General features: G+C 36.0%; 1 protein-coding gene across 2 annotated transcripts in view; it reads right to left on the reverse strand.

The window, feature by feature from the left end:
* The window catches only part of LOC148654652 (protein O-mannosyl-transferase TMTC2-like), a 167,296-nt gene that overhangs the window by 82,280 nt on the left and 71,543 nt on the right, over positions 1-13,473 (reverse strand). For both annotated transcript variants that reach the window (XM_088647218.1, XM_088647219.1), the window contains exon 2: positions 12,151-12,721. In XM_088647218.1, coding sequence (XP_088503344.1) covers positions 12,151-12,721 — 571 coding nt within the window. The remainder of the gene's footprint in view (positions 1-12,150; positions 12,722-13,473) is intronic.

Below are 13,473 nucleotides of genomic sequence, written 5' to 3' on the forward strand. Positions count from 1 at the left end.
AAAGGGAAGACTGGGGAAGGTGGAATCTTTCCCTGCGGTTAGTAAGCATTAGAAGCTCTGGGCTGGAAGCCTTCTTAACTGCTACTAGGTTACACTGCTGCTACTTGCAGTCAATCTAGTTAAGGTTAAGTATGGTTATTCCTGGTTAAAGGTTAGGTTACGATTAAGGGAGACAGGCAGGGTGAGTTTTCTCTTCCTTAAAAGGGACTGTTTCAGTTCACAAATCCCAAAAGGGATTTGGATTGTAAGGGCAGTTTTCTCTTCCTTAAAAGAGACTGTTTCAGTTTACAAATCCCAAAAGGGATTTGCATTGTAAGGGCTTCCAGACCCCATGGTGACTGTGGAAGAGGACACTTCAACTATATGTGTAGAGGCAGTTGTGGAGGTTCTCTTGAGTGTACACCCATGGGCTGCATGTGCAGGAACCCTGCAATGTCTAAACCCTCGTACTGCATGGAAGTGGTTTCTGGAAGCACTTCTGGTGTTCAGTCACCTGAAGACAAGAGCAGGTGGTGAGAGTGAGGGGAAAGGTGGTTATCAATATTTCTGGAGGGGGGTTACACTAAAGAAGAAATCCTGGTTAAATAGTAGAGAGTAAACACCTGGTTGTTATAACGTACCAAGTGATGAGTTATAGAATTTGCTATACGATTCTGATTGCATGATTTGCTGTTCCAGGCTAATGGTTATCTGATGGTTTCTGCTGAAGGTTATTGTGGAGGGTGTGTTATTTGTTGGTGTGTGATCATGTTTAAAGGTTTTGCTTATTATCTCTGTACTCTGTTCTGAAATCTTATGGTTTACAAGTTATGGGTGATGGTTTTGAATTAGGTTTCAGAACACAAGTTTGCACAAGACCCTGGGAAGCTCAGGTCTATGTTCTTGGAGTTACAGTAGCATGCTTTGTGATGTGGATTAGAATCTTTGAGTGACAGTCTCCCTGGAGCAGCAAAACAACAGGCTTGAAGAAAAAAAGGCCCAGACACACAGATCAGCAAAAACACCACAATGTAAATTGGCGTAGATGGGCAGCCGCAAATCACAGGCTGTAAGTGGCCAATGAAAAGGTTGCCATGGTGCCCACAACAGTGAAAAGTGAGGACATGGCTAAGGTTCCCTACAGACCCTCATTGTCATATAGGAGTCATTGCCAGAAAGCCGAGTATTGAGCCAACAAATTACAAATTGGAAGGATATGTGATAAAAAATCATTGCTCATTACAGGTCATATAAAACGGTTGTGCACAAAGTGATTTGTACTGCATAGTATCATTCTATGACTAAAATAACAACATAAAGATTCCACTGATACTAATCTAATAAGTCTAAAAAAGGTCGGTATATAACGAAGAAACCTGGTATGCATTAAGTTGCATTTTGACACAGATCTTTTTTTGATAATACCTCCCTCAAAATAAAAGATATCAAATCACCTCAGTGCCACACGGCATTTTCACAGAAATAAAGTTCAATTATTTAGAATCTGTACTTTAAAGCTGCTGCGCTGATGCTTAGTATTTATTAACACAATACTTTTGCAATCTTTGAGAAATCGCACACAACAGCAATACACTGTAAACAGAAAACTATGTATCCTTCATAAAACAGCAGGACTGCATGGTATGTTTTACACACGTACAGTAACTAGCTCATACTGTCAATCCCCATGTTGGAAACTTTATTTCATGGTGTCTGAGGAATTGACATAACTTTGTTTCATGTACAGTAAGTCATGAATTATCTGCAAGTATTACATTCTATGTTTAGATTGTTCATTGAGAAATCTTCATTCACATTTGCCCTGTCATATTCTTACAAAATTAGTGTATTCCAGATGAGCTCTCTGTCATTATTTATCTTTAGATCAGAAAGCTTATTTTGTTTTTCTTTCCACCTTGAAAGTGCTCGTGGTGGAGACCTGTTCTTTTTCTGGCTGCTGTCACTATGGTGGTGGATGCTGCACATTGGTGGTGGTGGAGGGGAGTTCCCATTACCTGTAAAGCGCTTTGAGTGGAGTGTCCAGAAAAGCGCTTTATAAGTGTAAGCAATTATTATTATTATTATTATGGTAATGGTTGAGTTTTTTCCAGTTTAACGTAATTTGAAATCACCTACAGTACATAAGACAAACCTCTTTTACTGAGTTCACTCATGAACTTGAATGCTATTGCAGAATGGTGTTTTAATATTTACATTAACTACTTTGCCATGTTTCCTCCTGCTTTCTACATTTTCATTTTTTTATTATGTACATTATTTACAAAATATTAACTAGAGATGTGTCCTTATAATTTCTGCAGCATTGCCATCGATAGCCTTCTGTACTTATTCTGCCAACGAGAACCATATTTACAATTAAATAACACCTGATTTATAACCCCTGGTAAATTAGAGTTAAGTTCATTTAATCATTTAATTATAGCCAAAGTATTTTTAAAAGGGATAAATCCTGAACCGATAAGGAAAATATTTTGTATGTATATCCATAATTCTGGCATGTTTTTAGTTGAACTGAGCGAAGAAAGCAATAACCTGTTTAAAAAGCAACATAAACCAGTAATAAATGTATTTGAAAATACATGTTTTTTTCTAAACATATATGAAAATGGCATACAATTTTGTTCCCTTTCATGTTGTTTGTCATAAAAAACAATTAAAATGCTCATATAAACATTGTAAACTAAAAAAATATTAGCAAGTATTTTTGCTATAAATCCAAACATGTCTATTTATTATTGTTTATATACAGTATATATAGTCTATTTTTTATATATAGTTTCCTGAGGATGAATGTTAACACCATGACACTGTTAAACATAGTTAGAAATGGAAGACTAAACTGTAAATGTATATTGTGGGACTGTGGGCCTGAGAAGAACCATGTCTTCTAACACTGACAAGTGAGAGATTAAATACCACACTTGCTTTAAATGCAATGCAAATAGAATCTTAAGAGTCAAAGCTTTATTTTATGTTCTAATAAACATATTGCTTGAAAACATAACATGAATGTAATAATTGATTACAATGGATAATACATTATTCTTCTAGAAACAAAATTAGAGAACAATTTGAAACCGTGAAATCTGTTTAATGAGCTTTTCCCCCCAAAATTCTACAAATAGCTAGAGAGGATAAATATCTTCCTTTTTCATTAAACAAAAAATATATACTGGCAAGTGTCCCCATTTTGTTGTCCAATATTTACTTCATTACACAAAAAACAAAACAGTTTGGTTTTGTGACTGTTATGGAAAAAGTCTGCAAAAGCCAAATGCTCAGCTGGGAATAAACATTTTATTGCAAATCATTAAACAGAAAACATCTTTCAGCTCATATTTTAAGCACTAGTATGCCTGCCAAGATAGGTGTGTTAATTGTATGTGACTTCAGGATTTGTTATTGAGAATTAGCCTATTAACCTGAACCACACAGAAAATTACCCCATAAACCTCGTTTTACGTCACAATAAACTCACTGGAATTTTAGTGCACAAACTTACAAGCACTTGGCAATTTTTTATAAAGATAAAGCATTTTGTTGGGGATGGCCTGTATACTTATTTAAAACTTCACAGATATATATTGTAAATTCAGCTCATACAGAAAAAAAATACATCCAAATTAAATCATGGTTTTAAGATAAACTCAAGTGTATATTGTTCTGCTTATTTTTGCATACAGTATTTGGTCTATGTTGCTTTTTGAAGATAAGCTGTTTTACTCAATACAATATTTATAATGTTAGATCTTTAACATAATAAATATTTCTATCAGCCATTAATATTAAGCAATGGTTTTGTTCTGACTATGGATTAATCAGTTTAATTTATTACACACATCAAGATGTAAATCTGTATGGTTTCTTATGGAGCACATTGCTATGCAAGGACATCAAAGTTAGCTGAACACAAAAAGTCAGTTTTAATAAACAGCTGTAGCTGTGTAACTTGAGTTAACAAGAATTGCTTACACTCATATAGTGCTTTTCTGGACACTCCACTCAAAGTGCTTTACAGTTAATAGGGATCCCCTCCACCACCACCAATGTACAGCATCCACCTGGATAATGCGACAGCAGCCATAGTGCACGAGTACACTCACCAGGAGGAGGAGAACAGTGTGATTAAGCCAGTTAATAGCTGGGTATTATTAGGAGGCCATGATTGGTAAAGCCAATGGGAAATTTGGCCAGGATGCCGGGGTAACACCCCTACTCTTTTCAAGAAACGTCCGGGGATTTTTAATGACCACAGAGTCTAGACTTTGGTTTTACATCCGAAGGACAGCATCTTTTTTACAGTATAGTGTCCCCGTCACTGTACTGGGGCATTAGGACCCACACAGACCGCAAGGTGAACACCCCCTACTGGCCCCACTAACACCTATTCTAGCAGCAACCTCAGTTTTTCCCCAGGAGGTCTCCCATCCAGGTACTGACCAGGATCACACCTGCTGAGCTTCAGTGGGTTGCCAGTTGTGAGTTGCAGGGTGATATGGGTGTTTAATGTAGATATCAATTAATTTGTGCCTTGAAGAAAAATGTAGATGGAATCCAATTTTAAAGATTACAACGTGTTAGCACAAATCTTTACTGAACTCAACTCAACTCCAGTTAAAGTGAAATTGTAAAAATTAAATACCTACCTTCAAGAGTAATCTTTGACTATGTTATGGCTGCTTTACATATTTATTTAAGTGTGTTATATAAAAAAAACACCTTCGTTTTTTAAAACAGATATTTCAGATTAGCAGAAGCATTAATCTAATATTACAAAAGAATGACTAGGGAAAAGAAAATGCACATAAATGTGTTGGGGTACCAAAGTTAATTGGAAACAGTTCTGTGGCTTTGATTGTCAAATTCTCCTGTCTGTCGAAACTGGCACTACAGCATTAGACAGCTCTTTCTGGCCTGTTACAAAAATCCTCTAATAACAGATCTGGTATTAGAAGCTGCCAAAAGTTGCTGGACTGAAGCTACTAGTTAACCCACTACTGCTCGGAATGTGTTAAACTAGTGTATAAACACAGTTAAATTTAAAGCCAACTAATTCACGATCAGAGTTGACACTGACGCCCCCAGGCAACAGAAATATAAATTAACTTTATTTTTTTTATAAAAACTGCTCACTATTGGTATTTAGCAGATCATGAGGTGAATGTCACATGTATGAGAAGCCTCTTAAATACAGACTCTTGTTCTGCATCTGTTTTAAATCCAACAATGCGTGCAGGATTTTTTCACCACAGTTCCTGACTTGTCACTGAAATCAGTATCAACTCACCAGCTGAGGACTTTCTTTTTCAAGGATGTTTGCTCATTGGATGATTTATGGCCCTGACAACTGAAAGAGCTTTTCTGTTTTTAAAAGCTCAGTCAAAAAAAAAACTTCAGCTTTCACCATGAGCCTATATTATATTCTCCTAGAATGATAAAGACAGATTCACAGTCTTCAACCTTCAGCTTTTCCCTGCTTTAACTTTGTGCTTTACTGGAATTCTGTAATACAAAATCCAAGAAGTAGGGGAGAGCTCAGTTGTATTTCCCTCAACGGATATTTCCATATCCCTGCTATACTGTAGCACCACATTAAACAAAAAATATTTAAAGATACTAAGGTATTCATCCAATTGCCTGTAAGTTTTAAATATGACACTGCACTTTAAAATTTCATACACAATCTAATACTGAAGAGTATGGCTGACAAAGGAACGGTTAAGTAAATATAAAATAATTGTCCTCCACTGGACATCTACATTTTCAGAAATCAATTCAATCAAACACTTGTGGCTGAGACTCAACAAGACAGTTCACAATAAAAAAAATCTGAAGAATGTAGTGGATTTCTGCTTGAAGGAATGGTCAAAAACGCCCCCTCAGAAGTGTCAATACCAGAGAGCTCTCCACAGGAAAAATTTTGTCAGAGTAATCCCTCCTGAAGGAGGCTTTGCAAAATATTGACTACACGGATATGAAAAAATTAAAATGAAACACTACAGTATTTTTTCCTAATTAATTGTCTAAAAAATCAGACATAAAAGAATAGTAATAGGAGAAAAGGTGTCAATATGACAAGTTACAAAGGGATACTATTTAAAAAATAATATTTAAGATTATTTTAATATCTGTGTTATAGGTTCTGTAATAACCTAAAGTAAAAGTTAAAGTAATAGGTTCTGTTGGTGTCATGCTTAATACAAATATACATAAACAATTAATATTATATCTAGAGGCATTGGTTCTAGAAATGAAAAAAGTCACTAGTGACAAAATACAAGTGAATTCATCCACATGATTGTGATTTGAGTGATATGAGGATGCACAGCCTTCATTGTAAAAATGGGCACAGCTACCAAAGCAACTCAAATAAAAAAGAAAACGTAACTTTAATTATGTCACTGTAAAGGACAGCAAAAATATGCAGCATTACTTCCCAGTTAAAATTGAAAAATGTCAGGTCAGCAGCAGGCTTTTACCACTGCATCTTAACATTCGCTGTAGCTACAGTACGCTGTACATTTCTCAATAACAGGCTTTACAAACCATGCTCTGAACAAGGCATTATAAAACGTACTTGCTGTCAATGCAGAGTGTATCAGAAAACACCATATGTAAAAACTAGGAGAAGCTACTGTTTCTGACTGAAAGAAAACATTTGCACCAGAATACCAGTAAAATATATAATATAATATATATATATATATTTCTGCCTCAAAAAAAGATGTAGAATAGAATAATGTTTATCATTCAGTAGTAATTAAATGATAAAAATGTCCAGCACTGAATAAATTACTTTTCTATTAACCATTCTGTCTTAAATTAGAGCAAGAGGCATACTGCAGGTCAGCTGAAACTGAAAGTGTGAGGTGGTTTGTATGGTATTTGCTTCAGCTACTGCAGAGTGAAACATGCATAGAGCAGCAGTGCCTCAAGCTGAAGTTTCTGAAAGGAGAGGCAGGCCCCATAAAGCTGTCAGGCAAAACCACCACAAATAGGCCAAAGGCAAAAACCTGTTTCTTGAGTAGCTGTGAAGAACATAAATAAAGGCGCCGACCAGACCATCTGAATAAAGCTGTATTGACACTAACCTAATCATCATAAGGGGTTTAAAATCATTATTGATTTTCTATGAGCATGCATTTAAGGCAGATTCAGTTTTTTTCCTTTTTTATGTTTGCATATTTAAATTAAAATACCTGGCATTAAGAAAACAGTACAGAGTAAAATAAAAATAAACAAAGAGTTTTACCATCAAACCTGTTTTTTTTTCCTCCACTGCCCATCATAATATAATTATTTCCTAACAGCAATAGCTTTTCAAATGAATATAAAACACATAAAACTTTACTTATGGTTCTATTTCCATCTGTGTGCCAATCTGATTTGGCAGAGAACTGGCACGATAATCCCAGTACATCTGTATGCATATGGGGAAAAAGACAGAAGGGTGAAGACTGTATCACTAAACATTTCATACCCTGAACCCTTACTAATCCCTGGAGGAATTCCTTCACTGAAATGAATGCATGCTGGCTCTTGTGGCATATTCTACATAAACAATATGATAAATACACAACTAAAAATGTTGATACATATTTACTTGTAACAATCCTTGATTAAAGCTATTTGGCCTAGTGTATCCATGTAGCAGATGTCAAAAATAGTTTTTTGACAGGAATAAGCCAAGACTGATATAAAAATGTCTTCCAGCTTTACACTGATGACAAAGAATGCTTAATGAGACACAACAAACAATCATAAACAGCCCTTAGTTTATGTGTGCATTAGAGTTCCAGACAATCCCTATCAGGGATATGGCATCTTAAGGCTGCACCATACTGAAAACAATTAAACCATGTGTAGCCATGACAGACTGTACTTTCATATACCTTCCCAAAAGGATAGAATAGAAAAAGAATACAAACAGATAACAATTCACACAGTAGTTATACAATGGGAAAGTATCATACTAACAATAGAAATACATACACATGCAGCTGACATTAATCATCATCTCTATTTTGCCCACCACTATGCAAGAATGCACGTTTACGTGCCTTGTGATGCACTGGATTAATGTATAGTCTTGTGATTGCTAGGTTACCATGATCCTCTAAGGATAAAACAGGTGTTAAAATGCATAAAAGGAAAGATCTTGGAACAAAAATAAAAATGTGATCATCAAACATATAACTTTACTGATTGAAAAGCTACACCAGTTTCTGCTTCCAGGTATCAAATTGACATACACAGACCAGCTGAGCCACTCAACCCCTCAAAAGAGTGACTGATTCTTTTGTAATTGAGCATAGTGTCATCAGTTTATGATTAATGATTCTGGAAGAGTTAATGAAGGAGTCACTAGAGACTATTTCATTTATTAGTTTGTGGGTATTGCACAATCCTATGCTAAAACACTGCTGGCAAGAACAATGTTGGATCATACCTGTTTAGAGGCATATCAATAAAGGCATGCCTTTAGAAATGCCGATATCTACATCTGTAATAGCCTTCTTTGTAGACATATCGCAAAATGTCTTTCAAAGAATCTTCCAAAGACTAAATCAAAGAGAACAAAGAAAACATAAGTAACAAAATCGTTATTATTATTTAAAACCTAACAAAATTTAAAACCTAACAAAAGAAATAAAATACACGAAAACTAAAATGACAGCACAGTGTTGAGTATAAATTAAAAGTAACGTATCTCATGTAAAAAATGATTTTTTTAATAGAGGATTTTACTTTTCTGAAGTCAAAAAGGAAATGTTATAATTTAGCATTTGGTACAGCTTTTCTTCAGCAACTTGGTAATTTATCTATAATCACAAACTAATTAGCATAACTTCCCATTTTATACCTAAGTAAAGTGTGCGGACGTTTATTCTGGGTGGAATCACCCAGACATGCTAATTAGACCGCTCTCATTATGGTTCTTTTTTAGCTTTGTGCTAATCTTAAACTCATGTGATGAGTGCAGCTCTGCTCTGCCCCTGCCAGGACTGAATCACAGTTGCAGGAGAGTCAGAGCACAATGTCATAATCTCTAGACAATGGCACACTCCACTCAACCAAAGCACCAGGTCTTCTGCTGTAGGTATTCAAGAGGCTGATTTCATTTCAGCAACATGCTCAGTACCACTGAGCCCTGTTACAAACTCCTTCGTTTCTGCAGCAACCTTAGTGATTTGCCGTCGATCAGCCAGTTTGATCTGAATGGCAGCACCAATGTGACTTGTGCATCTAGGCTCTACCACTGTCAGGATTTGAACATGGTAAATCACAAGCATAGAGCAAAGCCAGCATCACATCACCTAGACAGTAACAAACTCTACTATGGGGGGAGGGTGTCATTTACTTTTGTTACTTTTGTAACAGTGGTCTGTGCCACCAAATTCTCATTACAGTACCTGTACTATATAAAGCTTTGCGATATACATAGCTATTTACAGTACATACTGTAGCATATAAACTGTATGTTTTTTCAATACTGTACATACACTGTACAATATTTTGTAAGACTATGCCAGTGCATGCTGATTATGCTCTATGTCATACTCCCCTGCACACTTCTTTTGCGAAAAAGAAACATTCACAGTCCTTTTATATCAGCTCTAAAGATATGTTTAACTGGAAAAGCTACAATGTATTCTGTGCCACCCCTGGCAAAATTGTCCCTAAAGCATGACTTAAAATATCTGCAAGTGTCTCACATCATTTAATTATGTTTGGTTTGTAGTGAGTGCAATGCTACTGTAATTCATGGTTCATGGTAACCTGAAATAAATAGGTCTACTTTAACTACAGTCATCTGTGGTAATCAAAAACAACCTATAGATGGGATCATGTATTCAAACTGTATTTATTTGCTGTTATCCGAAGTCTGCTGTATAAAAACATAAGCCAGTAAAGTTACATTCCACATTGAAAATTAGAATTAATAAACTATGTTTTGACTGTTGAGTCTTCTCCAGTGGCGAGGGTGAGAACGTAAGGTAATGTGAAATGTAAAGTTACCCTGTTACTCTCATTTTATTCTGATTCTACTTTTCAGTGTGGACTTAACCTTTACTTGCACCTTTGCTGCCATCACATACTGATGCAGCTCCCCAATCAAACCTGTATAACATAATTACAGTATAGGACATAAAGATATAAAAAAAGTATCTTTGTACAAGTAACAATAAAGTATAATAAGCAAAATAATGCTCTTAAAGCTTATTTCAAATGTTAAAATACTTTAGTCTTGAAAAGAGAAGAGTTTAAAGAGAATTTAAGTAATCAGTTCCTTTCTGGAATTAGAGAACTCTATTGAGATGATATTCTCAAGAATCAACAGTGGAAAAGAATGAGAGAACATACAGTAAGTGGACAGAAAGGTCAAGGGCAGTTAGAACTATGAAATAGCACTTTTTATATAAAGGGCTACAGGAACCTAGAACATCTTAACTAGGCCTGTTATCAAATAAAAAAGCTGCCTTCAAAGGGCAGCTGTAGTCTTGCTTTGAAATATATACATATAAATCTACTCAAGCTTGTAATATTAATGAAGGAGCATGAACAAATGTCATTTATGTTTTTCCAAAATGAATTAATTTTAATCTCACCTCCAGCAAACAGGTAAACCAGCCTTTTCACATTTGTGAAGATAGCAGGGACTAATAGAAAGGTCAGTCTGTGAGACAGAATTCCAATTATGTGCTTTAAATCTGCAAATCAAATCTGCCAACAGTAATACCTACTCCACACCCTCCTCCTGAAATCCACCGCCTTTCACCCGAGAAGAGAATGACAGCCTATTAAAAGCACTGTCTGCCATTATCAATGGATGGGCAATACTCCAGAGGACAAAATTGCAGAAAAGGCTTATATCATGGCAGTAGTATGATCGAATCTGACAGGCAGAAGCTTATATTTTTACAATGAGATGTGCACAGCAACTGATTGGTTAAGTCCTCTTGGTCCAGTTTTTTGCAGAAGTGTTCAGTGTTCATTTGGCAAAAACTGAACGTAAATGGAATTTCGGGATTTCATTGTACTTTTGTACATTTTCACAGCCGTGTGTCTTTTTGTCCCTAAAATGGATGCATCCAAAGCTTACTTCATGTACTGTAAGTAACATTAAAAATTAAAAATACAAATGATTAATTTATACTAATGAATGCTATATAATAAACTAACTAATTCACTTCAAGATTTCCCTCTCAATGAAAAGTACTTTCTGTGCACAGTGGTTTCAATCCTGAAGTGAAGACATTCTTAATCACAAATAAGCTTTCTGCTTTCTACACTGTCCAAGATGATGGATTTCTTTGCTCATCTTACTTTATGTTAAATCAAAGGTAAAACAGTCTACTGTAGGATATGGGATGAAAGGCTAATTTATCTTAATGAAGACCTTTCAATACAGACGTCAGCTATCGTTTATTGTTTCTCACAGCAGATGGCCCTAAACTGATGAAAGAATGATAAGATGAAGAAATGCATTTTACAGAGTGCTTTTAGCATGCAGCTAAAGATAAATTACAGTGCTGAAAGCTGAAGAATGGTGATTTTGGTAGACACAAGGAGTCAATATACTATATCAGCAGTGGGCATGACAGCTGCATCTCAGAGCAGGCTCGCATTTTTATTTTTGAGGGTACAATATAAACTGCACTGGGTTCTGAGCCTCTTCAAAGTGGGGGAGCTGAACTGTGCCGTACTTAACTGAGTGTTTTGTGATACCCACAAACTGTATCAGTGAGATAATACAAAATGTGACAAAACACAAAACAGCGATGAACTCGTCCATATTTAGTAGTCAAGTCCTGGGCATCATACAGACTCTGCTGGAGACACCTGACACTGGGAAATATGACAAATTTTTACTACACTACTACTTTGGAGTGCACTCATTGCAGGCATATATACAGTACATGATATTTAGGTTATTCTAAACTAAACCACATAAAGATATTATCTAAATATGCATAGTAATGTATAAATTATTCAGAATGGCTTTTTGGAGTTGCATGGAAGACCAACAGTGCATAGTAAACTATCATTCCCATAAATTCCATATGCATGTAAAATAGTCCATGCCCTGTTTGCCGAAGATTTAAAGAAGAAAAACACGCAGAACAGACAGGACATGAAACTGCTTACCTTGTATATAAGAGAAATGACCTGATGCAATTTGAGTCGGTGAAAGACAAAGACGTCATAAACCGCTGACACAGCCAAGACCGTCACCCCCTGTTCTTTCCACAGCATGCTGCAGGCTGCACACACAAGGCTGCCCAGCAGCCAGTGCCAGCAGCAGCCAGAGTGTCTCCTTAGGGAACAGTGGCGCATATAGCAGAGCAGAGAGAGAAGGAAAAACAGAGCAGCACCCACATCTGCCCTACCCACAATCCCTGCCACAGCTTCTGTGTGCACGGGGTGAGATGCGAAGAGCAGGCCTGCTATCAATGTCCAGTAGCCGCCACCAAGCAGCAGACGGGAGAGGGTGGTGAAGAGGCCTGTGACAGCACAGTGCAGGATGATGTTGACCAGGTGGTAACCCCACGGGTCCAGCCCCCCTAGAGCATGGTTAAGGCGGAAAGAGAGAGTGCAGAGTGGACGGTAGGACTTGTGGCTGCCGCTGTGAGAGAGCAAAGTTCCCCAGAAGTCGTCATAGAAGATGTGGGTCCAGGGAGTTTCCGGAAGAAGGTCCTGATTGGTTTTGATAGCACGGCTGAAAAGACGCAGAAACAAAAAAAATGTTTTGTTTAGCTAAATTTTTTAAAAAACAACAACCATAATAATACCACTACTAATTATTTCACTGGAATGGAGGTCCATTAACTTTCAGTGATGTAAGTGTTTTAGGCATATGCGCATCTATGAAGAATGCTGAAGAGTACTAGCAGCATTTGTTTTTACCAACTCCCTGGTAGTTATTAGTTATTTTCAATATTTCAATTTTTTTAATAATACACATGTATTATAATATATTAGTTGCTACATTTAAAAAAATGATACATATTATGCTTATCCCGTTTTTTTAAAGAAAAGAATGAAAGAGTCAATAAAAAAAAAACATATTGACAACATTACAATCAGGCCAAAGCTGTTATGCAAAAAAAACAAGATAACAATCTAGATGGTGCGATAAACAAGCAACAATATTTATATTGTTTATTATTATATTACATAATACATAAGATTATATTTAGTTTACAGTCATGTTGTACAGCTACCTACAACATTTTTATTAATCAACATATCTACATTAAAACTTTGTTTTTCTGGACTTGATTTCTTAGGTACTTAAGTTCAGGCTTAGACTTAGATACTTTAGTTAGCTAAGTAACTAACTCTTCTCTATTTAGTGCTCTGAACAGAGGCTCTCTTCCTGCAGATCAAACAAAAGGTTATCAGCAACCAAATTGCAGTTTAAGGCTTTAGGTTAGTGATCTTTTTACAAGAATACTTAAATGGCGGTTT

Source organism: Lepisosteus platostomus, chromosome 9, assembly GCF_059453375.1.
Source record: "Lepisosteus platostomus isolate fLepPlt1 chromosome 9, fLepPlt1.hap1, whole genome shotgun sequence".
Lineage (NCBI taxonomy): Eukaryota > Metazoa > Chordata > Actinopteri > Semionotiformes > Lepisosteidae > Lepisosteus > Lepisosteus platostomus.